The 23,686-nt window shown below is 41.7% G+C and overlaps 5 protein-coding genes across 10 annotated transcripts; 3 read left to right on the top strand and 2 right to left on the bottom strand.

Moving 5' to 3' along the window:
- Window positions 1–485: 485 nt before the first annotated feature.
- cnr1 (cannabinoid receptor 1) lies at window positions 486–4,742 on the top strand. Of its 2 annotated transcripts, none has more exons than XM_040160008.2 (2): window positions 486–989; window positions 1,703–4,742. In XM_040160008.2, the coding sequence occupies exon 2, from the start codon at window positions 1,748–1,750 to the stop codon at window positions 3,155–3,157; it is 1,410 nt and encodes a 469-aa protein (XP_040015942.1). In that variant the 5' UTR covers window positions 486–989; window positions 1,703–1,747; the 3' UTR covers window positions 3,158–4,742. The 2 variants fall into 2 exon arrangements, with proteins under 2 accessions (XP_040015942.1, XP_040015943.1); XM_040160009.2 differs by having other exon boundaries at window positions 709–984.
- A 1,234-nt stretch (window positions 4,743–5,976) lies between these two features.
- akirin2 (akirin 2) lies at window positions 5,977–8,711 on the top strand. Its single transcript, XM_040160012.2, has 5 exons — window positions 5,977–6,547; window positions 7,109–7,243; window positions 7,636–7,785; window positions 7,901–7,972; window positions 8,129–8,711. The coding sequence occupies exons 1-5, from the start codon at window positions 6,376–6,378 to the stop codon at window positions 8,137–8,139; spliced, it is 540 nt and encodes a 179-aa protein (XP_040015946.1). The 5' UTR covers window positions 5,977–6,375; the 3' UTR covers window positions 8,140–8,711.
- A 475-nt stretch (window positions 8,712–9,186) lies between these two features.
- On the top strand, window positions 9,187–15,322 carry rars2 (arginyl-tRNA synthetase 2, mitochondrial). Of its 4 annotated transcripts, none has more exons than XM_078093091.1 (21): window positions 9,187–9,345; window positions 9,523–9,596; window positions 9,697–9,799; window positions 10,342–10,425; window positions 10,516–10,616; window positions 10,711–10,766; window positions 11,005–11,088; window positions 11,186–11,262; window positions 11,399–11,557; window positions 11,654–11,760; window positions 12,118–12,213; window positions 12,316–12,376; window positions 12,544–12,620; window positions 12,978–13,102; window positions 13,215–13,282; window positions 13,391–13,500; window positions 13,644–13,739; window positions 13,856–13,930; window positions 14,016–14,079; window positions 14,517–14,610; window positions 14,768–15,322. In XM_078093091.1, exons 1-20 carry the CDS (start codon window positions 9,310–9,312, stop codon window positions 14,601–14,603), a joined length of 1,740 nt encoding a protein of 579 aa, XP_077949217.1. In that variant the 5' UTR covers window positions 9,187–9,309; the 3' UTR covers window positions 14,604–14,610; window positions 14,768–15,322. The 4 variants fall into 4 exon arrangements, with proteins under 4 accessions (XP_077949217.1, XP_077949216.1, XP_040015941.1 ...); XM_078093090.1 differs by having other exon boundaries at window positions 9,697–9,820; XM_040160007.2 differs by lacking the exon at window positions 14,768–15,322 and having other exon boundaries at window positions 14,517–14,646.
- On the bottom strand, window positions 14,359–19,262 carry slc35a1 (solute carrier family 35 member A1). 2 transcript variants are annotated; one of them, XM_040160010.2, is made up of 8 exons: window positions 19,053–19,262; window positions 18,681–18,858; window positions 17,984–18,143; window positions 17,433–17,585; window positions 16,961–17,027; window positions 16,590–16,766; window positions 16,370–16,504; window positions 14,359–16,269 (listed from the first exon to the last, which is right to left on the bottom strand). In XM_040160010.2, the coding sequence occupies exons 1-8, from the start codon at window positions 19,060–19,062 to the stop codon at window positions 16,136–16,138; spliced, it is 1,014 nt and encodes a 337-aa protein (XP_040015944.1). In that variant the 5' UTR covers window positions 19,063–19,262; the 3' UTR covers window positions 14,359–16,135. The 2 variants fall into 2 exon arrangements, with proteins under 2 accessions (XP_040015944.1, XP_077949218.1); XM_078093092.1 differs by having other exon boundaries at window positions 18,944–19,090.
- A 340-nt stretch (window positions 19,263–19,602) lies between these two features.
- LOC120807703 (protein yippee-like 5) lies at window positions 19,603–22,035 on the bottom strand. The gene is made up of 3 exons (XM_040160013.2): window positions 21,820–22,035; window positions 21,010–21,159; window positions 19,603–20,570 (listed from the first exon to the last, which is right to left on the bottom strand). Exons 2-3 carry the CDS (start codon window positions 21,148–21,150, stop codon window positions 20,349–20,351), a joined length of 363 nt encoding a protein of 120 aa, XP_040015947.1. The 5' UTR covers window positions 21,151–21,159; window positions 21,820–22,035; the 3' UTR covers window positions 19,603–20,348.
- Window positions 22,036–23,686: the final 1,651 nt, after the last annotated feature.

The following is a 23,686-nucleotide window of genomic DNA, read 5'->3' as shown; positions in this document are numbered from 1 at the left end:
TCACAGCTCCTCTGCATTTCATTAAAACACGTGCAAATGACATGCACACATGCATATTTCTTTGGCATTTTCATCCAAATACAAAGATAGACTCACTGACTATATTCCGAATAATTGAGAAGAATCGGGAAAATATCAGGAAGGAGATTAACTTGATTGGTACCAAACAGCGACTAAACATGTGAGGATGATTTCAGTGCAGCCAACATCCAAATGATGCTGTCTGCTCTCTGTTCTTTGCCATTTTCAATTTTAGTCAATTATTCACACAATAAACGAACATGCACTGACTAGCAATGAAGCCTGAAGCCTCCATCTGCTTTTCGAAATGCACCCAAAGGGAACCGAACGCCTAAATAAAAAGTTACCTTCCCATTTCTAACGGGACCGATGCATTTTTTCCCCCTGTAAAATGTAGAAATTGAGTTCACCATAATGAACTAAGACGTCTAAAAACGTCTATTCAAAGCTATTTCCAAAGCCGTGTTTTTGGTGCTTTGTGCCGGGGTGATGCCGGCTCTTTGTTCGAGGCGCACCGTCTAGGAGGAGCTTTGGTGATTCAAATCAAATCCCCCCCCTCTCCTCTTGTTCCCATGTGCGCCGCACTTTACTGCTTCATGGGTTGGGCCGATAAAGCTCTGTGGATCACGTGATCACAGAGCTGGTAGGAGCGACTCTTCATAAGTGGGAAGCCTGAGAGAAGAAGACCGGAGAGACGATGGAGGCAGCGGCAGCAGCAGCAGCTGCAGCCTGTTTCCACGGAGCAAGAGCGCGCTCCAAGACGCACACACAGACATCTGATTAACTTTTATGTTTGTTTGAAAATAAACTGATGATCATGGTAATAATCATGCTTTTGAATTTAAACTCATGCACGGTGGAGGTCTCCACTTTCATGTAAGATCTGAGTTGGTCGGATGATGCGTTCCTGGATTGGATTAACGCGCGGTGGTTAAGGGCGATTCTGCGCACTTGGAAAATTATGTAAGGTAAAAAACACTTTTCCTCTTTAAATTGTTTGGCTTCGGGTCTTGATGTTGTTTTCAATCTGTTTGATGATACTCTATATGATTTGTGTTGTTTATATTAAGTATAAACTGTTTTTTAATCCTTTTTTTGGTATTATTTCTGAACTAATTTAACACAATGACAATAATTCTATGCATTTATAACTAGGTTTTTTAAAGGGATTATATTAAGATACATTTTCAAATGTTGACCTTGAAAGATGTGATAGAAATCATCCCGCCGTTAAAGACGTGTTTACTCATATAGTAGATAACACTGCCAAAATGTGAGCATGCAAAAACTCTTTAAATGATTTTAAGAAAATTATTAGATTTTTATCCAATCGTTTTCCAGTCAGGTTTCAAGGACTTGCAATTGCTTTGTCTGATTCTCCACCTCAGAGAATTTTTTTTTTTCTCAACCTTAATTTTTGGTCTTGAAAAGAAAAAACTGAATTAATTTATAACTGTAAAAGGTACAGGGCGCATAATGATTTATGTATAAAAACATCAGCACACAGAGAACAGGTAGTTTTTGTCTAATGTGGGAATTATTTATAATGATTAAAAACAAACTTCTGTAGTCGTATAAAAGTATATCATACATTCCAAATATTTTAATATCAAAGGTGCGCACTGCTGCAAATTTAATTCCCTGTCATAATTTACATCTCTGTTTCCCAAACATGTTGTAGGTTGTCCCGGCGTCTTAGACCGCAGTATTTTCCTCAGACGCAGCCATGAAGTCCGTGCTGGATGGCGTGGCGGACACCACGTTCCGGACTATTACATCTGGTTTACAGTTTCTGGGCTCCAACGACGCCAACTACGAGGACCCCCTCAACGATGTAGACTTCAAGGCGGGTTTCTCTCTGCAGAAGCCCTTGTCCGCATTCCGCAGCAACTCCTTTCCCAACAAACTACCTGCGGACGAGGAGCTCATCCTCAAGGGCATCCCCTTCTACCCCACCAACGGCACAGACCTGTTTGGGAACAGGAGCACCTTCAAAGATGACACTAACACCTTACAGTGCGGGGAGAACTTCATGGACATGGAGTGTTTCATGATCCTGACCCCCAGCCAGCAGCTGGCGGTTGCTGTGATGTCTCTGACTCTGGGTACCTTCACCGTGCTGGAGAACCTGGTGGTGCTCGGCGTCATCTTCCGGTCCCGGACCCTCCGCTGCCGACCGTCCTACCACTTCATAGGCAGCCTGGCTGTGGCTGACTTGCTTGGCAGTGTCATATTTGTCTACAGCTTTCTGGACTTCCATGTTTTTCACAGGAAGGACAGCCCCAATGTTTTCCTCTTCAAGCTGGGCGGAGTCACGGCGTCGTTCACCGCGTCCGTGGGGAGCCTTTTTCTCACCGCCATTGACCGCTACATCTCCATACACCGGCCCCTCTCCTACAGGCGCATCGTGACACGGACCAAGGCTGTCATTGCCTTTTGTGTGATGTGGACCATCTCCATCGTCATCGCAGTGCTACCTTTGCTGGGCTGGAACTGTAAACGTCTCAATTCCGTTTGCTCAGACATATTCCCTTTAATAGATGAGAATTACCTGTTGTTCTGGATCGGCGTGACCAGCGTCCTGGTCCTTTTCATCATCTACGCTTACATATACATCCTGTGGAAGGCACACCATCACGCTGTGCGCATGCTCAGCCGCACCTCCCAGAAGAGCCTCGTCGTTTACTCGGCAGACGGGACTAAAGTGCAGACCACACGCCCTGAGCAGACGCGCATGGACATCCGTCTGGCCAAGACCCTGGTGCTCATCCTGGCGGTGCTGATCATCTGCTGGGGCCCAGTGCTGGCCATCATGGTCTACGACCTCTTCTGGAGGATGGACAACGACAGCAAGACGGTGTTTGCTTTCTGCAGCATGCTGTGTCTGCTCAACTCCACCGTCAATCCGATCATCTACGCCTTGAGGAGCAAGGACATGCGGCATGCCTTCCTCAGCTCCTGCCAAGCCTGCAGGGGCAGCGCCCAGCAGTTGGACAATAGCCTTGAGTCGGACTGCCAGAACAGACATGCCCACATTTCTGCCAACAGGGCTGCAGAGAGCTGCGTGAAGACCACTGTGAAGATTGCCAAAGTAACAATGTCTGTGTCAACGGAAACTTCGGCGGAGGCCGTCTAATTGGCCGTCACGGGGTAAACTGTAAATGTCATGCCCCCCCCCAAACAATGCCGTTGAACTGAATGAAGCGACGGTTAGATATCCCCAGAAAGAAAACCCTTGACTTACTGCACATGCTCACATGGGAGCATTAGTGGGTGAATTACTTTACGCTGGTCTGCGAGAACATGGTGTGCCAAAGTGCCAAACCATATTGAGAGTTCATAGGAAAGACTCAATTTAAAAGGGTTATCCAAGACTAGTATCATTCCTAACCATTGACATCATTATGTCCAGTTAGTTAAGGCATATTATATTTTTGTACTGTGAATTCAGGTTTTGAAAACACTATATCTTCGTTCATGGGATAAGGGGCTACTGACATTTTTAATTTGAGATGTTTACTGTGTTGTTTGGACTTTAAAATGTACCTTGGACCATAAATATAACACATCTTCTTGTCTTGACTTTACAGGATTCATGAACATGTTGCATATGCACATTTCACACAGATGGAATGATACAAAAATAATGTTGAAATGACAGATTTATTCCAGAATGAACGTTAAACATGTAATTTTAGTACTTCTTCTGACAACACTCAGTGAGTGGCAGCCTGTGTGAAGACATTTTGAGAAAGGTGATTCGTGCTTAAGATTTAAAAAAAAGAAAAAACAACATATTTATCAAAGTGAGATGGAGGTTAACGGACTCACGGTGTGTCAACTCTAGAATGGCATTTACTGTGGCAGTCGTCCCTGTTTTACGTCCATTTCTCAAACCGCTCGCTGTTAGGCCTATAAAGTAACGTGTCTTTGTTCAAATGTGTACTTAACAACTGTACAGTCTTTTCTTGCTAAATAAAGTGTTCAACTCTACTCCTTTCGCCTACGCAGACAACACGACAACAACAACAGGCTTTCGGCCAAAGCTGGAACACTTCAAAGCTGAATTTGGACGCAGTGTGCTGGTCACTACTGTGTGAAACACTTGAAGTAGTTGCCGAGCTACTTTCATCAAATGTACGATTTTATGCTGTGTATGTGTGTGATACTTTGTGACTTAGTGCTATATTTCCAACCCCAAGCCTTTTGATTATTGCAGTGAGTTGTTTTAGTGCTATTGTTGGAAAGGAGCATCATTTCGAAAAATAAAAGCGACCCATGTGGCCTGGTGTATTTTGGGCCAAAAATCAACAACAGACATTACAGAAAACATGTCTGTTGTTGATTTTAATGATCCAAACAAAGAAACAAGTGTTTTTTCATCAGCTGGTAACTTGGTTGGCGTATAAGTTGTGTGGAAACGTAAAAACTTTCACCCGACCACGCGGAAGAATCTGAGAAGATGTGATTTTTCTAATAAGATGTCGAGCTTTAAACCTAGAAATCTCACAGCTCAACCGTTCTGTAGACATTTTTTTTGGTGTAATCAGTACGCTTCGCTGCCTCTCGTATTATTGGGTGTTGAAGATCAAAATGTCAGCTGTCAAGTGGCTTCTGTACAGTGGTGGCTTGAGGAACCTAGGACTTAAAAACCACAATCAGTCAAGTGTATTCAGTATTGCTGTTTTCAAACGTTTCAATAAAGTTGCTGCTGGTTGTCATTTTGCTTGGAATTATTTGATCGATTATTTGGAGGTGGGAGATAAGATGTGGCAGCACAAGCCGCTTAATTCATGCGATTCAATGCCACAAACAGATAATCCCACCGTGATATTGGTGATATTTCACTGCCCCCCTGTGGAAGATTAGACATTGCCAATAGTGCAGCTTCTCCATGGAAAGATAGTTGCCAGTTTACTGTTATTTCTTGTGACCCCAGTAATGGCACAAATTAACACCACGTCCTCTTTTCTTTTTCACCCTTTTTATATTTTGTCTTAGAGGAACCAGGGAAATCACGACACATTGTTCACACAGATGTCAACTGTGAAAAATACTCACATCTGCAAAATATCATGAGGCAGGATTGCAGTAAAAGTGGTAGATGAATTGATAATGAAAATTATCTTTTGTTTTCACGCCTAGATGCAGGATTATTCAGTGGAGCAGCACTTATAAATCAAACAACATCACTTACCTTTGGAATTCATTTTTCATATTATATTGTTCATATTGTCCGAGAAGTTTGGTAATCTGTAAGTGTTGAAATACCACACATACTCCTAAATTGTTTGTGTATAAGGATGGTTGAGGAAGTCGCAATGATGGAAGGCAAATGTCTAAACTTTTGGTTCTATGTGCAAGGGGTGGGGTGTCCTAACTTGGATACTATTGGCCGAGTCATTGATTTTGATCAATACATATCCATCACAAATAGTTCTATTTTTGGTCAAACTTTATTAATTAATTAATGATCTACAGGAAATTAGTTGGCAACAGTTTGTTCAGGAGTATCGTTATATTTTATTTCATTCTTTCATTCTTAGGCAGCATAGTTATTATTTCTTATGAATCTTAAAATTCCTCCTAATTCAAGGCCATGAGTAGATAGATAAATGCGGATAAAATATAATATTAAATATTGACACATTATCATTTTTAGTTGGATTTCAGTCAAATCCTCTTAATAATAAGTAATTCCGGGAAAATTATGAAGTTCATACAGTGTGGTATTGTATTTTGTGAAAAACGAACTGTATTATATTAAGTTGTTTTAAACGTTGAGAAACGTCTTTACTGCTTTTACGCAGACGTCTTATTTGAAACTGAAACGCTGATGTGGTTTGACGTAATGGAAGCAAACGATCATTTGAAAAGAGGGAGCATTTCAACGTCCTGGGAAATGTAGTATTTAAGTTAATAAAACAATGGAACGTATGGGTCAAAGAACTACAGGTACCAGCACCAGTTATTTCTTCGCGCATGCGCACTTGATTATTTTCACGGAACAAGGTAAACCACTCGGATCAGTTAACGGGTGTAACTCGGAACAAGCCCCACTTCATCTGCAATCATCCTATCGTATAGAAAGCCTTCTTTAGAGCATCCAGCACAGATCGTATCAGGATATACTTGGTAACGTAATTTATACGACATTTATCAGCAGAAGGCAACAAGGGACGAAAATAGTGCGGATTTGTCTGCTGACCAAGATCGCTGCTGCCCCTTGACTTAGCTAATGCTAGCTATACCTAGCGGCACAGAGCGGGGCCCTGGTTAGCAACCTCACCAGATAACGCACAGATTTAGCCTTTCTTTTTTTTAGTTGTTTTTATTTAAACACACTTGGGCGTGATGGCTTGTGGGGCTACCCTGAAAAGGACTCTGGACTTTGATCCACTAATGAGCCAGGCTTCCCCTAAGAGAAGGCGGTGCGCACCGATCGCGTCTCCGGTCTCTTCGCCGCAGAAATACTCGCGGATGGAGCCCTCGCCGTTCGGCGAAGTGTCGTCCAGACTCACCACAGGTAAAAAAAACACAAAAAGAAATAATAATAAACTGAAACCTACGTTTTGTATTGCACTCGTATTTAAATATGTATATGATAAAAACCATTGTCTGCTGTAAGCTGGGAGCAGCCGGCTTCCCCCATTAGCATTAGCATTTCCCGTGTGTAACGTTGCGGGTCTTTTAAAAGCCAAACAAGCCGTGGTGAAGTGCACGCTGCCGTCACACGCGCGTCCTGCACGATGCGGATCATTGTTGTCAAATGGTCAACACGGCATGGAGGGCTTTTTTTAAAAAGCAGTTTTTATGAATGACTGCATTATTACGTGTGCTTTGTCGCCGTTGAGTATGTATATGTCCGGAAACCAGAGATTTGTAGTAATTATCAGACTGTGTGTGTATTTAATTTACCTTATTCCACCTTGACGTCACGATGTCTTCTATCAAGTCTCATATCATAAAATATGATCAAGGCCATGATGAAGGATCAATAATCTGCAGCGGCTTTGTGTTGAAGCACCTCTGTTCAAAGATTCCTCTTATAAAATGGTGCAAAAATGTTTTTTTCTTTTTGTTTCAGAGCAAATTTTACATAACATCAAACAGGAGTATAAGCGGCTCCAGAAACGAAGACACTTGGACAGTGGTTTTCAGCAGGCAGACAGCTGCTGTCCTCTGGACCTGCAGAATGTCCACAGTGGACCCGCCCTAGCAGGTAGCTACCATCTTTATGATGATATTGACAAATTGGTGAATTATTTGTGTGATGAGTTGCAAAATCGTTTTACTGATCAACTTAAAAATAAGTTTATTGTGATCTGGTTGATTTAGTTCCCGGTTAGGATGACGGCATGGATGCTATTAGTCGTCTAGAGGACATGGTTAAGAGCCGTAACCCCTTTATACTTTCCCTTTTAACAACCTCTCTCTGTGAGCAGAAGTCCACTGCACTGATGCTCGTGGCCGTACCTGCTTGGCTCGAAAGCTCGACAATTTCAGTTTACAGTCTGTTGTAGCATTTGCGTGACCAATTTACATTAATGTTAGTGTGTTTATTAGCATGAGTCATTTACTAGATACATTGTATGATGTCATCTCTCCCAACAGGGACTTCCTCCGGTGCCTCATCTCCCACTAGAAAAGAGCAGCCTTTATTTTCCCTCAGACAGGTCGGGATGATCTGTGAAAGACTGCTGAAAGAGCGAGAGGACAAAATCCGCGAGGACTACGATGAGATGCTTACCACAAAGCTTGCAGGTGTGGTTGTTATTATTATTTTTTATCACTCATATTTTTTTTTGCAAAATGTAGAAAACACGTTTGTAGAGATGAATCCATGCTGTGTGTGAATGAACGTTTATTCTTCCGACAGAGCAATATGATGCGTTTGTCAAGTTCACGCATGATCAACTGATGCGACGGTTTGGAGAGCAGCCTGCCAGCTGTGAGTATATTAGTTTAAATGATTTGCAGCTCGTTAATGGGTCTCTATCCATCATCCACCGTTTATTTGTAAAATTTGAAGTGAACCACATTTATGTCTGCTGTTTGAGAATACATTTAAGTAGGTACAAGCAATGTATTTATTTATCCTCCACAGATGTTTCCTGAGTGTCAGCGGCCACTATTGACGATGCAAATTGCTGCTGGCTACTCCAGGAACTCTGGGTCCGATTGGACTTTTCTCTAGCTGTGCCACGTCGCCTCTATGTGGACTCAGTTTGTGGTATCCACATTTGCTCTACAGAGTCAGGAGGGCTCCCTGCTGCCAACTTGTTTAAGGACTCTATGTGACTCCACCAGTGGCCTCTTAACAATATTTATTTGGCTTTGTTCTGATGCCTTCGTAAAAGGCTGACTGCTACCACACAACCGGGTCTTTAGATTTTATTTTATTATTTTTTTGTAGTGGGGCAGCTCCTCCACATGTATATTTTCAAAAAGGGATTGAACATTGATGAGTGGATAAACCAGGACTGCCCTTAGACTGGGCTCCAGGAACCGACAACTTGGCTTTCGCGGCATTGTTTTTAAACTGTACTGGCATTTACTGTTATTACATTTGCATACACTGTATTTTTCGTGTGACCTTTGTTTATTGTAACAAAATTTCATGGTTTTATTTGCTGTAGGTGTTAAGAGGCTTTGATTCAAGAAACGCAAATAAAGTGTTTACACAAGTACTTGGATTTGTCTTAGTCGTTCTATTGCTAACCGTAAAATCCTATGCGCTTCGGTGTTTTCTACATATTTCCACCATACTGTTGAGAATGTTGTTTGTAGCCTATGCTTAAGACACCTGTCAATTATCACTGGGACAAGTTCTTCTGTTGAGCATTGTGTCATTTTGAAGTTCTTCAGCTCCAAGTCACTGATTTATATCAATTTCTGCTGGGTACACAGTTCTTAATGTCTATAAAGTGATGTTTAGAGTGAGTCACAGGGAAATCACACCACTGGTTTTCATTTTCATGTCTTATAACAGGCATAATCTCTGAGTTGTTAAATCAATAACATAACAAGGGTGTTTCCCATACGTTAGTAACTTAACTGTTATTAAGGTGTGAAAATCGAAATCAAGTGTCCGTAGGGAGCATCGGAGAAAACAATCGAACGAACCCAATCCGTTTGCAAACGACGCCTGTGATTGGACAAGCGTAACGGAAGTAGCGTGGCTAAGGCGGAAGTACAGTCGCCGCGCCACTGAATGGATCCCACAACGTTGATTGTTGCCAATTTCGCTACAAGTTTGATGATGTTCTTCTTGCACGTTTAACAAACATGGCGTGTTTCTTCCGAAGGAGAATAGCGGCGCAGGTAACTGAGCGAAAAATCTTGAAATACTCCCCGCTAAGCTAATGCTACTTTAGCAGCACGCCGTGACCCTGGAGCGAGTCAAAACACGAATGTCTGTTGATAGTTGCGCATCACGGTTTGTATACACGCGTTGACGTGCTGTTCATCCTCTGGCTCTCCGTTTGTCTCGACGTGTAGCTCGGCTGCACGCTGCAGCAGCCCGAGGACGCCTTCATACCGGCTCTTGCAGCGGTTCCAGTTTTTAAGAAACAGTTGAGTCGGTTTATAACTTACTTCATTCGTCCTCCGCTGTGCAACAACGATGCCGAGTCACATGTTCCTCGCGTGTGTTTTTGAACTTGTACTCCTCAGACAGTCTGCCGACTTCAAACTATCAATCGCCACATTGCGGATGAGCGGGATTTTACCATCCAGCGGTGACATCCAGCTGCAGGCCGAAAGCTTGGCCGCTCGGGTGAGATTCATGACGGATGACGTAGGTGTTTGGCGTATAAACTTGTTTTGATGACAGCTTTAGTCTAAATCGCAAAAGCATTGGTTGCACTTCTGGGTTCAGTGTTTATGTCTGTGATAGTCCAGCGAGAGGAGCTCAGGGACTCGATCACTGCTCCACCAGTTGAGTTACAGCCACCTTTTTTCAACATTAGTCAAATATGTGGATATTTAACAAAAACGGACCCAGAGAAACGTCTTTCTGCTTTTGTAAACTTATAAAACAGACTTTTATGATGTCTTTCCATTATTGCAAATACGATCACAAAGCGCTCATCCCTGCACATCTGTCCTCAAATGAGTGCATCAGCTTCTGTGTAAAGTTGCCTTTTTATTTTCCTTGCTTGAATAAAATTACTTGAGATATCTTTGAACTTTCTGTGAATTGTCATAATTTCTACTCTTGTCTTATTCTACGTAAAGAATACTCAGTTTTCCTCTGTGTTTGAAACACTAATGTAATATATTTTTTATATTTCTCGAAATCTTTTCTGTACGTTGCAGTTGAAGCGGGACAGTGTCGTCGAGGACGTATCTGCCGGACGCGGAGTGATCAACTTTAAAGTGAATCGCAAACTTCTGGTTCAGGTGCGTCAAATTTCTTTTCTTCTGTGGTGCAAACAATTGTCATGTCTGCTTGCATTGTGAATATCATCTATTTGACTACCTTTATCTTAGAAAGTGTTGGAGTCGTTTGGAAAGGAGGAGGAAGGTCAATTTGGGTTAAACAGTGAACTTTTAAATACTCTGACGAGAGGAACAACATTAGTTGAGTACAGGTATGTTTGAGTGTTTGTACGTCTTCATTAAGGACCTGCGACGTCTTCCACTTGTCGTTAGTCTGTATTAATGTTTTTTTTTTTTTTTTTGCAGCTCTCCAAATATAGCCAAAAAATTTCATGCTGGACACTTAAGATCTACAATTATTGGTGAGTTTTAGATTAAATCTGTCCAGTAGTTGAAACCATAATAGTAATATAGATATTTAACGAGTGAGTTGCACTGTGAACTAAATAATGGCCAGTATTACCTCCTTACAAATATCTCTAATTAATACAAAATGACAAGAAATCAAAGTAAAGAATAGCTTTTTTTAAAATGGTAGTACACCCATCGGAGATTACTGACATTTCCAATTAAATAAACACAGCAAGTCTTTATTTCCAGGTAACTTTATTGCTAATCTAAAGCAGTGTCTTGGTAACAACGTAATTCGGATGAACTACCTTGGAGACTGGGGCATGCAGTTTGGTGAGTAAGTGCTGTGCAAATATTCAACAGCTTTCCTCCGCTGTCATGAATGATTCTCTTTCAATGAATTGAATTGTTTTCCATCTTTCGATTTCAGGTTTGCTCGGGGCTGGCTTCGCTAAATTTGGATGTCAGGAGAAACTGAAACAGAATCCCTTACAGCATCTGTTTGAGGTGAATTTGCATGTTTCGATAAAGACACAGTTTAAATTCTAAGAGAGACATGTTAAATTTACACAATTTATTTCAATAAAAAGTGTCAAGAATGAGCCACATAGTAAAAATGATGTTTGTTGTCTTTGCCTTGCAGGTTTATGTTGAAGTTAACAAGGATGTAGAGCAAAATGAGGAAATGATGCAGGCTGCCAGAGCATTCTTCAGTCAGCTGGAACAGCACGACAGCGAGGCTGTGTCGCTATGGCAACAGTTCAGAGAGATCACAGTTGACGAGTATCAACATGTTTACAAGGTACAACCAGCCGGAGCGACTAACATAACTGCCCAATATCAGAAGAATTAATATAATCAACTGTAGAATTTGACATTCATGTTTAAATCTTCCCAGCGGTTAGGAGTCCACTTTGATATTTACTCCGGGGAATCCTTCCACCAACAACAAGCCCAGCAGGTGGTGCAGAAGCTTCAGAGTCAAGGCCTCTTGAAAACCTCTGAGTACGTGACCGTTAAAGCGTTTAGTCAGGAGCTGCTATGACGCTCTCAAAGTTAAATGTGTCAAATGATTGATGAATAGTATTAAACCGTAAGGGGTGTGAATATGCAAGAAATACACAGAATAATGTAAAAATGCATCAGTGAATATAGTCTTGTCACAAACACTTAGTAATCAGTCATGCTCTTACTAAGCTCACTAGTTCTAAAGTAGACGTGTTTGAATAACTACTTGTTTATTATATCAGAATTTCTTGTAATTTTCTTTTGTATATCTATATATCAAGGGTTATAGTAATTGAACTAATTACCAGATGTTTGATGTGTTGATGTTAATCCTGAGCTGACTTGTATTTACAGAAAAGGAACCGGCGTGGTGGATCTCTCCACTGCTAAAGACATGAGCAGCGTCAGCACAGTGCTCCGCAGCGACGGCACAACTCTCTACATCACCAGGTCCGCTCTGCGAGAACCGGTCAACTGATATTTGCAGGAACAGATTTAGTTATAATAAAATTGGCAATAATGGCGGCTTCTTTTCCAATTTCTGTATTCAAGAGATCTTGCTGCAGCAATTGACCGAAAAGAAAAGTACCATTTTGATGAGATGATTTATGTGGTAAGGAAACGGAGGCCCTTCAAAAGAGAACTGTGATGGTCATTGTTCTCCATTCTCTTGTCATTTCATACAGACTTATGTGCTACTACTGATGCTCACTTTTCCTGGATCTCTATGGATGCATTATCTTTAATTTGATGCGTCTTTGTATTTTTTATCTTTTCAAGACAGATAAAAGTCAAGCGATTCACTTCCAGCAGTTGTTCCACATCCTGCTCGCTATGGGACATTCTTGGGCTGACAGGTAGCAGTAAAACCCTTTAACACAACTACGCAGGCTATGGAAGCTCCTGGCCGATAGTAAATGCTAATTGTTGATTTTAGAATTCAAAGAACAGTTTTATTAAAATCTGACAGTTGAAGTTGAACATTTTGTTTCAGAATGTATAATAAATGATGTCATAATTTGTTAAAACACCCATTCATTTGTCGTAATGAAAAATTCCCATTCTGCATAACAACCTTTTGACAATTTAATTACGGCTTTGCTAATAAAACCTTTGCGTCTTTAATGCAGGACCTTTACTTGTTACAGTATATATTTTGTAAGTATAGTACCGCTTGTTAGTAGTAAGGGAACAAATTGCACCACTGGTTGCAGGTGTGAGCATGTGCCCTTTGGCCTGGTGCGGGGTATGAAGACCAGGAGGGGTGAGGTGGTGTTTCTGGAGGACGTGCTGGACGAAGCTCGGGCCAGAATGCTCCGCAACATGAACCAGTCAAAAAGTAGGAGCTGCTCCGCCATGTCACGCCGGAGGCAAATGGGTCTATCGAACAGATACTAAGAAAACCTGCCAGTGTAAGAATAAGGAGCACTTATTTTTCTTTTTCCCCACAGCAACGAAGGAGACGGTCAACCCAGAAGACACAGCAGAGAAAGTGGGGATCAGTGCTCTAATAGTGCAGGTTAGTTACGGTTTCAACCCTTACCTCTACTTCCTGCCATCAAGTAGTTTGATTTCCTGATCCATCTGAACAAAGTGAGTGGAGAGAATTTCATTGACTTTGCTTCAGGACTTCAGAGGGCCGCGGGAGTCAGACTACACATTTGACTGGGACAGGATGCTGCAGGCGCAAGGAGACACGGGAGTTTTCCTCCAGTACACACACGCCCGACTCCACAGGTCTGACAGTAACAATAATACCAGTCCTGCATTTGATTTAAAACTGAAATCTATGAATATACATTAACGTTTGATACAAAGTGTCCATAAATACCCCCAAATCACGAGCACCGGCTCATTTTATCACTGTGGTCCCACCGCAGTCTAATACAGAGGAACGAAGGCGTCGCAGCAGTTCTGTTTGATCCGTCCCACCTGCTCGAGCAGACGAGCGTCCCCGTCCTGCAGCACCTCCTTCGGTAAGCACAAACTACTTTTTTTTTTTTTTTTATCCCCGATGACAGAAGCTGTCAATATGTCAGTGTCTTATCTATTTGCCCAACATGTGATAAATCCCTCCATGTGCTCTCTGTAGCTACGATGAAGTCTTATACCAGTCAGCCAAGGATCTGCAGCCCAAACACCTGGTCAACTTTTTATTGAAGCTGTGGTAAGAAGGATGTTAGTCTTGAGGGTTCGGCCGGGTCGCTTGTAGAACTGTGTACTTAAGTGTATTATTGATGTTTCTCCTGCAGCCACCTGATCGCCTCAGCACACAGAGAGCTGCCAGTGAAAGGAAGCTCTCAGGATGTTGCACAGGTAGAAAGAGAATCACTCAATTAGCTGAGTTTTCATAACGCAATCTAAAGACAACTTCTACAATAATCACACTAAATTCAAAATATATATATAAACGGTAACAATAGTTTTGTATGTTAATTCTCTGCAGCAGAACACATTTGCATGACCCTTTTACAGATGGTCACACGTTATGGTTTTACATTTCTATAATTGCGTTTACCATTGCCTGTTTGGCAAAATGGCCCTTTTTCAGACACGGATAACACTGAACAAACAATCACTCTCCCAACATCTGCATTAAGTCACAGAAAAACATCAGTCTTTTAATGCAATAATGAGCAAAAGCCTGAAGACTGATACAAAATTCCATCCCGATTCATACAAATATTAATGGCAAAAAGGAAACGTGTATTTAAAAAAAATTGTACTTCATCTCATTTGCTGAATGTCAACAGGCAAGGTTACGGCTGTTCAGTGGGGCCCGCTCAGTCCTGGCCAATGGGATGAAGATCCTGGGCATCACACCAGTTGATCAAATGTGAAACTGCTGTAGGTACAACAGTTAAATAAATACCATGTTGCTTCTATTGTCTCAGGTATTTTCCATTTACAGATTGGAATCAAACACAATTACTCACCAGCGAGTCACTCAGTGTTACGACCCCCGGTCTTGTCTGTGTTCTGTGTGTGTGATAACCCTCCTCAGGTGGAGCTAATTGTCTTCATTACTCATCCGCCCTCCCGTGATCTCCTACAGCTGGTTCCTGTTTTCCCATCCTCCAATCGCATCGTCCCATCAGCTGTATTTATGTGTTTCTGGTTGTTCAGTCCAGATCTCTCAGGCAGGGTGTAAGGTTGTGTTTGGGGTGCTCTTGTGAAATTGGTTGTACATGGTGGAGTGTTTTGGAGTATTGAAAGTGTTAATCATTTGTATTTCGTGTGTCCTTCCCAGGGAGAACGGAAAGCACTTGGGAGTGTTAGGAAAGACGCCCTGGGCATACATCACCCGTAGGGATATCTCCTGTTATACACACCAGGTTAGATCTGAGCGATCCACCCCCTGTATTTTTGGTTAGGGCGCCTTGCTCGAGCGCCAGAGTAAATAAGTGTTTTGTGTAGGACGTTGGGACAGGTAAGGGGTGGGGTTTTGCTAATTTCTTTGTTTTGGATCAGCTCAGCCGTCCTCCCATTTCCCTCTATTGTTTATTATTATTATTATTATTATTAATAAACTGGCACGTGCTAGCCTGTTTAAACCAGACCCATCGATGTTGGTGTGATTACTTGCGCCCACACCCCCACATCTGGCCGTCTGGGGTTCTTGGCAGCGCGGTGTATGTTCCCCTCCCCTCACGGGGTGCTGTACGGGCGTAACACTCAGTATTCATTGTCTGCTGACACATTCTATCCAAACACAAAATGCAGTGGGATGTAACAACTCCTATTGCACGGAGTGATTACGTACGTAAGCGAATAAACAAACCCATCCTAATCAGACCGGTCCAACTGGATCTGGTTTCTTTAGAGAAGGGCAAGGCGTCACAATGAGCAAAATAGTTTGCTTTCACTGTGACGTTCAAAACAGAATGCAACACCGATGTGATGCCATCGTAAACTTAATAATCACAGTTGTCATGTTCAGAATCCACAGCATTTGATATGGACAGAGGACAATAAAATTGCAGTGAAAAAGACAAATTACCCCCCCCCCAAAAAAACAACTCACTGAGTTGTGATATTCATTCTTCCCCTAGAACAGATAGATGGGTGAATCACAACAAGGTCCCGCTGCTGCTTATTGCTCCAGCATGGCTGGAAGGAATTAAAGCTTCGCATATTGCATCATAACATTTACAAATTTGAGCAAGCATGTTTAAGATCAAGTTTTTTTTCTTTTCTTCTCATCAACGGAAAGATTGTATTGTACATTGAAGTGGACCGAAAGTTGCAGTCTATGTAGTGAACTGAACACACCGACAACGGAACAGAGTTTCTCATTTCGCTCCGAAGGGCCGGACCTCGTTCAGGCCGCTGGGAAAAAACGGACCGAGACTGACTGCTGCAGGTTGGCGGCTCACACGGTGATCAGCCTCTGTTTGGAATGCTTGTCGTCGTCTTGCCGGTTCAGCTTCGATGTTTCAGTCTTTGGAAGTCCATACAAGTAGATGGACACACACACCAAGAGAGCTCCGGAGGCGAATGAGAATGCTGCACAGCGGGGAGATAATTGCAAAATGAGACGTCACCTCACGTCGCGAGCCAGAAGGGCTCGGCAAAGCAACAATGTGGTCGGGTGAAAACTACGTACTTATCTGCAATCCAAACATGAAGACAGACGCCACCGTTGAGAGAACAATGGCGGCTGCAGCAGAGAAGCCTTTCATGATGTTGTCGGTGTACTTCACGACCACCGACGTGTACAGGCCGCCCACGCTGGCCAGTACTGGAAGTACGAAAGAAGTTACAGCTAAAATTCCTTCAAGAAAAGCGAAAATCCCAACAGATTCGTCGTGTTCAGCCGTACTTACGCACTACGAAGCACACCATGGGCGTGTAGCCGAAGAAGAAACCGTTCTCCAGGACCTTCTCGCCATCGTTTATGTAAACACCAATCAGTGTGACCACAATACCGGAGATGTACATCTGGATGTTTCTCACCCACAGAGACGTGTCAGAGCTCTTCAACACCTTCTCAAAGTACACGCCTTAAATCATAAAAGCACACATAACTCTTTATTGCAAAGTCAATACTCAAATATTTACAACAGGCCTCTCAAATAATGTCACAGACAGATTGATTGATTTGAAATCAATTCCCATCCTAGGGAGAAAAGTAATTTGTAAAGTTTATGGTAACTCAGAATGGGAATCTAACAGCAGTATCCTTCGGCAAGTTTACCTGCAAACCCTGAACAAACGACAGCAATGGCGATGGCAACAAACCCGAGAAAAGGATTTTGCTCAATCTGAAAAAAAGAAAATACATGGCGTGAGCCACCAGACGGTGAATATCATCGACATTATGATCCACGATAGTGTGAGTCAGGATATACATTATATTTAAGTGGATAGACTGTTTATCAGGAGGAATGAGGAAACATTTATTGCCGAAATATGTCAGACATACAAGGAATTTGACTTGGCGGTTGGTGCGTGACAGTAGACAGTGTAACAATAGACAACAAGACAGCAGTGCACAAGTAATAAAATAAGGTAAAATGAAATTCTAATGCTATGGGTTAGTATAAAATAAGAGAATAAAGTTAAGTTAAAAATTAAAAATGTTTAAAAAGTTAAATATTAAAAAAAAAAGTGCACTAGCGAACAAGTGACGAGTGAACATTTAGATTATAATAATTGCTGCCACCCACCTGAACCTTGGTGGACTGTGCAGGCTTCCATTGGACGAGTGTTACGCCGCCGCAAAGCATGAAGACCGAGAACCACTGCAGCCGACTCAGAGATCGGTTCAGCATGAGGACGGTGCACAAGGCCGTGCACGGGATCTTCAGCTGATAGGTCACCTGCACAGAGGAACACTAGTTAGGTGGAAAGCAACAGACTGGTAAAACTTCAAAATAATACAGCGTCTCTCTTGTAATTAGCATGCATGCAGGTTTTGGACCATGGGTTGAAACATCAAGAAATGTAGACATGTTGCCATCGTTTCTGAGAATGTGTAAAATAAATGATCTAACATTTTTGTTAAATAAGTCAATGAGTATGAACACAACGCATGTCAAGTCCTCATGCTTGTTATTTTTTAGTTGATGAAGCAGTGGAGGTACGAGACACTGTGCTTTACATGACAGAGTGACACACCCCTTCATATACTGTTCATCCACATTACATTCACGCAGACACATTGGGTTCAAAAACCAACGGTTGTGTGATGAGTGGAATCACTACGTTTGGTTCCTACCTGATACACTGCTGCGTCAAGGTTGCTCAAGGCAAGAAACGCCATGTTATTCTGAACTGCGTACACTATGGACGGCACGCTCAGCTTCAGCAGTTCTTTTGGGCTGCAGAACACGTGTTCCACTAAAACGTTCTTCAGTCTGGTGGGGCTTCCTGTTTCTCTGAGAGAGGAGGGATAAAGCCGGCTCATTAAGGTGGTGTTTAAATACTTATATTTCACTTAGACCTTAATTCCACTTGCGGGAATCGTTAGATCATTTTACTCAAATTTGCTTTTAACATCTACATGTGTTTAAGGACAGAGGACTTAAATGTCGGGACATGTTTGTACAAACCAGGAAGGCAGCTCAGAACTAGATTATTATACAACGTACTAGACATTAGTCACTTGTAAAGTATGTGTAAAGAATGAGGGTCTATTTAATGCTCGTTTGATTTATTGTTACATTTGGGAGCCGCCAAGAGATTACAAATGGAAACTACTACATATATTCAACAGAAGTAATAATATCTGCTTTGATCTGGTCTGAATGAATTCATGTTATATAGTCCTAGTTCCTGTTATACCTCTTACTACAAATGTCATCTTTTCCTATGACGTGATGCATCTCGAGACACTTTTTTTCCTAGTTGTGAATTATAAAAAAAAACACCCTTTTGCCACATTCACAGCATTCCTGTTTGTTAAAAGCACTCACTTGGACAGCATCCCCAGGCTGAGCACCAACTTGATGAGCTCGGAGACGCACACCGCCGTGGTGGAGAAGTACATGTCTGACGAGACGGTCCTCGTGTACCGCAGCGTCACCGTGTATGTAGCCGCCACCAGTGTCATCACTGTCAGGCAGTACACTTTGAAGACGACGCTCACCTTCTCTGTGGAGGGACGAGAGTGGACATTAGAGGGGGACATATGGTTTTAAAGAGATTGACTTAACGTAAAACAAAATAAAAGCCATACGCGGCGCGTAGCTGACGTTACTACTGAGCATCTTCATCTGGTACGTAGGGTTAGACCCGCGGCTAACATTTAGCTATCGTGCTAGCTGATATAAAGTCATTGGACTCACCGAGAGCCATGTTTGCTGCTTCTCGTGTCCCTCCGAGTGAAATGGGAGTCAATTTCTGCTGCCAAAATTACATCGTCTCAAAGTTGGAAGAACCTGTATGGCCTGCTTTAATGAATGCTGCTCGACCAGTTGCAGATCAGCAAACATTTGTGTGCCTGATAACAGTTTTTTTTTTCTTGCCCAGCGGCCTGAGCCTACATTACCCAGAATGCAGCGCGAGCCCACTTTACGGATAGTGCGTTTCATTTCTGTCTCTCGACGTCCTGCTTGATAAAAGTCAGTTCAGTGACCTCGTTTGACTTTACGCTCGTTGAAGGTAGTACTTGATGTCACACTACGTTGCAGTTATTTGATGTTTTCAGGATTTTATTTCTCGTTAGCTAACGTAATGTTCACACGTGTTTTATTTGACGGCTCTTATTACGAAATGCAATTAAAAATACAGTGATAGACGAAGTCCTCATTTCCCCCAAACCTTTTTTGTTTTATTTCAGGAAGGACACAATAATCAAATCAGGAAAGGCATGCAAAAAAACACGGATTCAATTAACACATTTTAATGTATTTATTTTTGACAATGAGTTTTGGTTAAGTATTATACCAATTGCCACCAAATATTTTAATTAAATGCTGGAAATCACTCAAATCCGGTTTTGCAGCAAGAGAAGTGTTTTGAATGCAATTTTCCATTACTGTAAAACTGGTTCAACTTTATCATTATTTATCATATAAAATAAAGTGTTGATATCTTAACTCTACAGGTCATACATGGATAACAACAATATGATCACAACTATTGATGCTTTTAGGGAATATTCCGATACAGCTAATACTAAAGAGAAATTACTCCATATTTAGTTAAGGTAAAGAATTTCTGACACATTGAACTCTTGAACACAGGCAAATAAATATATTGCAACATACTACTTAGTGACAACATCTTCTGTTAAGAACATAGTTCATGTTCTACTTCACAGCCTCACCGACCTTCTTGTAGGGCAGCGTGAGCGAAAACCAACACATTTCCTAAACATCACAGCATGTTGGGAACGCATTGCAGGCAATTTTAAATGGTAACACATCGTAGCAGATATTCTTAGATGTTAAACGTTATGGAAAAATATCAACCACTTGTTTGTTTGTTTTTAACTTCCCACAATGACCCTAGTCTGGGATATTGTATTGGTGTAATTCTACTCATAAATGGCACGGTGTCCATTACATCCATGCACTGCTGCTGCAGGGAAAAGCTGTAGCGTGCTCGAATTGAGCCTTACAACTGCAAGCAAAGTGATCTCAGGAGTTGTCAGAGGGAACGTGCTCAAAGCCCTCGCTCTCCCTCACCAACGCCCTCTCCAGAATCACACGGCCCTCCTTATACCGCTGGCTTCCCTCGTTGGCGAACTCGTACGTCCAGCCCACCTTGCTGTTGCAGTTCTTGCAGCTGACGTCTCTCACCATGTGTCGTCCCGTCAACATGACTCTGTCCTGCACATCGCTGTGCTGCAGATTCACAACCTGGAAGTCAGCATCCAGATATCAGTCCCTATGACAGTTAATTGCTTCACAGGCTACCAAACCCAAATATCTCATCTCATTTAATGATGATAAAACAGTGGAAAGCTAATAATCCTCACAATAGAGAAGCTGGAAACATAATTGTTAGGCAATTAGCTTGGAAAATTTCTCTTAAAAATCAGTTAATGGACTAATTGAATCATGTCCATTAATTTCTCTCATCCCATCTGTTAATGAGGAACTAATCATTATATCAATAACAGTAAGAGTTATTGACATATCACAGTCTTAACCAACGTTTTAAACCACAGTGGCTATCTGACTCCAGGTGGTCCATCATCCTGAGATTAATGTAATTGTATGTATTTTTACCATTTAACTAAGAAGGACAACACTACCGTTATGTATCACCCGAGTGAAGGAGGTGATGTGCAGGTACCTTGTTGAAAAGGAAAGCTCGCCCAGTGGCCCCGGTGAAGCGCGTGGAGATGAGTTCTGCTCGATTGGTCAGAATCGTGTCACAGTTTGCACAAGAGAAGAGGCGAGTCCCACCAATGTGATCAAGGAAGATCCGCCCCATTTTGTCCACCTGCACAAAGTAAAGACAAAAACATGAATGAAGTTGCCTTGTTCCGTGGTATAACATATGTATTACCAATATGATTATTTATACTTTTCAAAGTCTTAAATTAGGCAACTTCTGCTATTTTTACTGTGACAGAGGAATGTAAATTCTTATTATTGCTAAGGCACCCTTTTAATAGGTGTTGATCTAGGAACGGGAGACAGCATTTCAGCCCAAAAAATAAATGTATATTGCAAATCTTTTTTTTTTTTTTTACAAATTTAAAAACAGTGATACTGTTTTTGCAATCATCGTTTCACTAGGGGGGGGGGGGGTTATGCATTGTATAAACAATTACTTGCATCATTTCTGCAACATACACTAACCGTTAAGGTTGGTTTAACGTTATTTACAAGATTACGTCAGTTTTGAGGTTACTCGCTGAGATGGAGATATTATTATATCATTAGGGAGCACCGCTATTCCCTTAAAGAGGCAACATGGTAGAAAACAAAAACGATTTGGGAATTGTATACCTATCATTAACTACCAAATGCGGTCAATTAAAAAACAGTCACTAAGTTACGTCAGAGAAAAATGACGAAGGCATCGAGATAACGTGAATGGGCCCAGCAACGGTTAATGCTAACGCTAACGCTAAGTGGAAACCTCGTCAACTCTCACCTCGCAAACGTTGGGTAGCAGAATGGCAGCGGCCGAGAAACACGGATGTTCGTCGTCGAAGTGTCTCTAAATCAACGCTAATCGCCGGCTTTTCTGTAGTCGTACCAGGTCCGCGTCTCTTCCGTTATTGTTGTTCTACCTGGACTCAGAGAGCGCTGGAGTAGCCAGCCCTGCTAACTAACGCGTCAGTGACAACAAGGACGTCATTTCCGCCCCGGACTTTGAAAATAAATCCCTTCAAAAAATATGTATTGAGTCAGTGTCAAGATTGTCATTATGAACAATCAATCGCGCTACAAACAAAATCTACACCACCAAGAATTTAACAAGCTATGTTTTTCAATGGTGAAGTTTATGCTTTTATTTTGAAAGCAGCAACGTTTCCCTGGTACCTTGATGTAGGTCCACTTAATGACCACAAGGGGGCTGCAGAAACATCACGGACTGTGATCAACTTTTCAAATAAAATGTTGCAATATTTGGGCAACTTCTTTAAAAAAACATTGGCGTTCTATTTCACAAACCAAAATTAATCATCAGGGTGTTTTTATTTATCGTACCTTGGGTACAATCTTATTTTGAAACACATGCATTCATGACTTTCTTGAATGCATTGCTGGTAATGAGTATTTTCCTGATTCAATTAGTAACAATTCCCTCGTTGACAGAGAGCTATGAAATAACATGAGCGACCTTTTTGGATCTTGGAAGAGATCCAAAAAGAAGTTTTGTTCATTTCAATTTTCATAAAATTCATGGATTGCAGCCATGGTGACTCCACCAACAAAGTTTACGTAGTGTTGTGTTCAAAAATGAAGAAACGCCGGACGGACAGAGGTCATCGCTGATCAAAAGGTTAAAATCAAATGTATTTAATAAAGGAGATGGCGTTGTGGTAAAAAGAACATCTCAGCTGAGGAGCCGCTGGTCTCAGCAACCAACAGGCCCCAGGTCAGTCCTTTGACCATCCCTAGTGCCCGTCTGTAGCCTCCACCAGCGAACTCGAGAACAATGGTTCCTACAGGTATTTATAACAATGCTTAGAGGTGTGAAAGTTAGTGTCCACACCTCTGGGAGTGGTCTTCTGGTGAGTTCAATGTAACTCGGATTTCGAATGATCCTTAGTCAATATCAGTTGTTGTTCAAGTATTACATGCATGCATTCCAGTTGATTACATTACATCAAATACAATCATAACTGTACATTGGTATTATTCTATTACAGCTGCAGAATTACAGTGGTTTTACAATATTGTCATTACTTTATTGATTACAGTTTCAGAATCATGGCTGTATTCTGGTGTACACTATATGCATTTTTATTAATTTTATGAACCGGGTCGTATATTTGTTTCTAATATCCTACAGTAGTTATCAGATATTTTAGACCAATTTTGCCTTAATCAAGGCTGCAACAGGCCACACCTTCTCTACTACTTACTTCGCGTTCAATAAAGGACTCCTGACATCAAGCAAAAGATTCACTTTACAGCTGAGAGAAAGAAAACTGTGACAATGTGATTTACCTGGTGATACTTGGCATACGTTTAGATACTGTAAGTGTAATATCAACTGAAACAGGTTTTACTGTAAATCTTTTTACCACATGCTGACCTGCTCCACCTCTACCAGCTCAGTAAGCCTTTTGCTTTCATACTCTTAGTTTATTTACTATTAGTCATGTGAGTTCTTAACAGCCAGAGAAGCAGCAATTGACAACGTCCATCCAGTGGTCTGTCGCTGCTGTTGGTGGGATGTGAAAGCAGCAATGTCTTCCTATACTCTTTCTAGATGTGTCTTTTATTACAAACTTTGATGCTTCTTTTTAATAATATGATAATAATGATCTCTTCTCCTACTACAGAGC

Source organism: Gasterosteus aculeatus, chromosome 18 (genome assembly GCF_964276395.1).
Source record: "Gasterosteus aculeatus chromosome 18, fGasAcu3.hap1.1, whole genome shotgun sequence".
In the NCBI taxonomy this organism is placed as follows: domain Eukaryota; kingdom Metazoa; phylum Chordata; class Actinopteri; order Perciformes; family Gasterosteidae; genus Gasterosteus; species Gasterosteus aculeatus.
The sequence above is the reverse complement of the archived record's forward strand: the minus strand, read 5'-3'. Positions and strand labels throughout refer to the sequence as shown.

What these genes read in the sequence shown, in the direction of transcription:
- slc35a1 (XM_078093092.1), bottom strand. Translation starts at nt 18,980, where the DNA reads ATGAAGATGCTCAGTAGTAACGTCAGCTACGCGCCGC. An exon ending in TTGACGCAGCAGTGTATCAG is followed by an intron (nt 17,586 to 17,983) that starts GTAGGAACCAAA and finishes TCCTCTGTGCAG; the next exon opens with GTGACCTATCAGCTGAAGAT. An exon ending in CGTTTGTTCAGGGTTTGCAG is followed by an intron (nt 16,767 to 16,960) that starts GTAAACTTGCCG and finishes TTATGATTTAAG; the next exon opens with GCGTGTACTTTGAGAAGGTG.
- cnr1 (XM_040160008.2), top strand. Translation starts at nt 1,748, where the DNA reads ATGAAGTCCGTGCTGGATGGCGTGGCGGACACCACGTTCCGGACTATT.
- LOC120807703 (XM_040160013.2), bottom strand. Translation starts at nt 21,150, where the DNA reads ATGGGGCGGATCTTCCTTGATCACATTGGTGGGACTCGCCTCTTCTCT. An exon ending in GAGCTTTCCTTTTCAACAAG is followed by an intron (nt 20,571 to 21,009) that starts GTACCTGCACAT and finishes GCTGACTTCCAG; the next exon opens with GTTGTGAATCTGCAGCACAG.
- rars2 (XM_078093090.1), top strand. Translation starts at nt 9,310, where the DNA reads ATGGCGTGTTTCTTCCGAAGGAGAATAGCGGCGCAG. An exon ending in CAACATGAACCAGTCAAAAA is followed by an intron (nt 13,103 to 13,214) that starts GTAGGAGCTGCT and finishes TTTTCCCCACAG; the next exon opens with CAACGAAGGAGACGGTCAAC. An exon ending in AACTTTTTATTGAAGCTGTG is followed by an intron (nt 13,931 to 14,015) that starts GTAAGAAGGATG and finishes TTTCTCCTGCAG; the next exon opens with CCACCTGATCGCCTCAGCAC.
- akirin2 (XM_040160012.2), top strand. Translation starts at nt 6,376, where the DNA reads ATGGCTTGTGGGGCTACCCTGAAAAGGACTCTGGACTTTGATCCACTA. An exon ending in GTCGTCCAGACTCACCACAG is followed by an intron (nt 6,548 to 7,108) that starts GTAAAAAAAACA and finishes TTTTTGTTTCAG; the next exon opens with AGCAAATTTTACATAACATC. An exon ending in GCTTACCACAAAGCTTGCAG is followed by an intron (nt 7,786 to 7,900) that starts GTGTGGTTGTTA and finishes TTCTTCCGACAG; the next exon opens with AGCAATATGATGCGTTTGTC.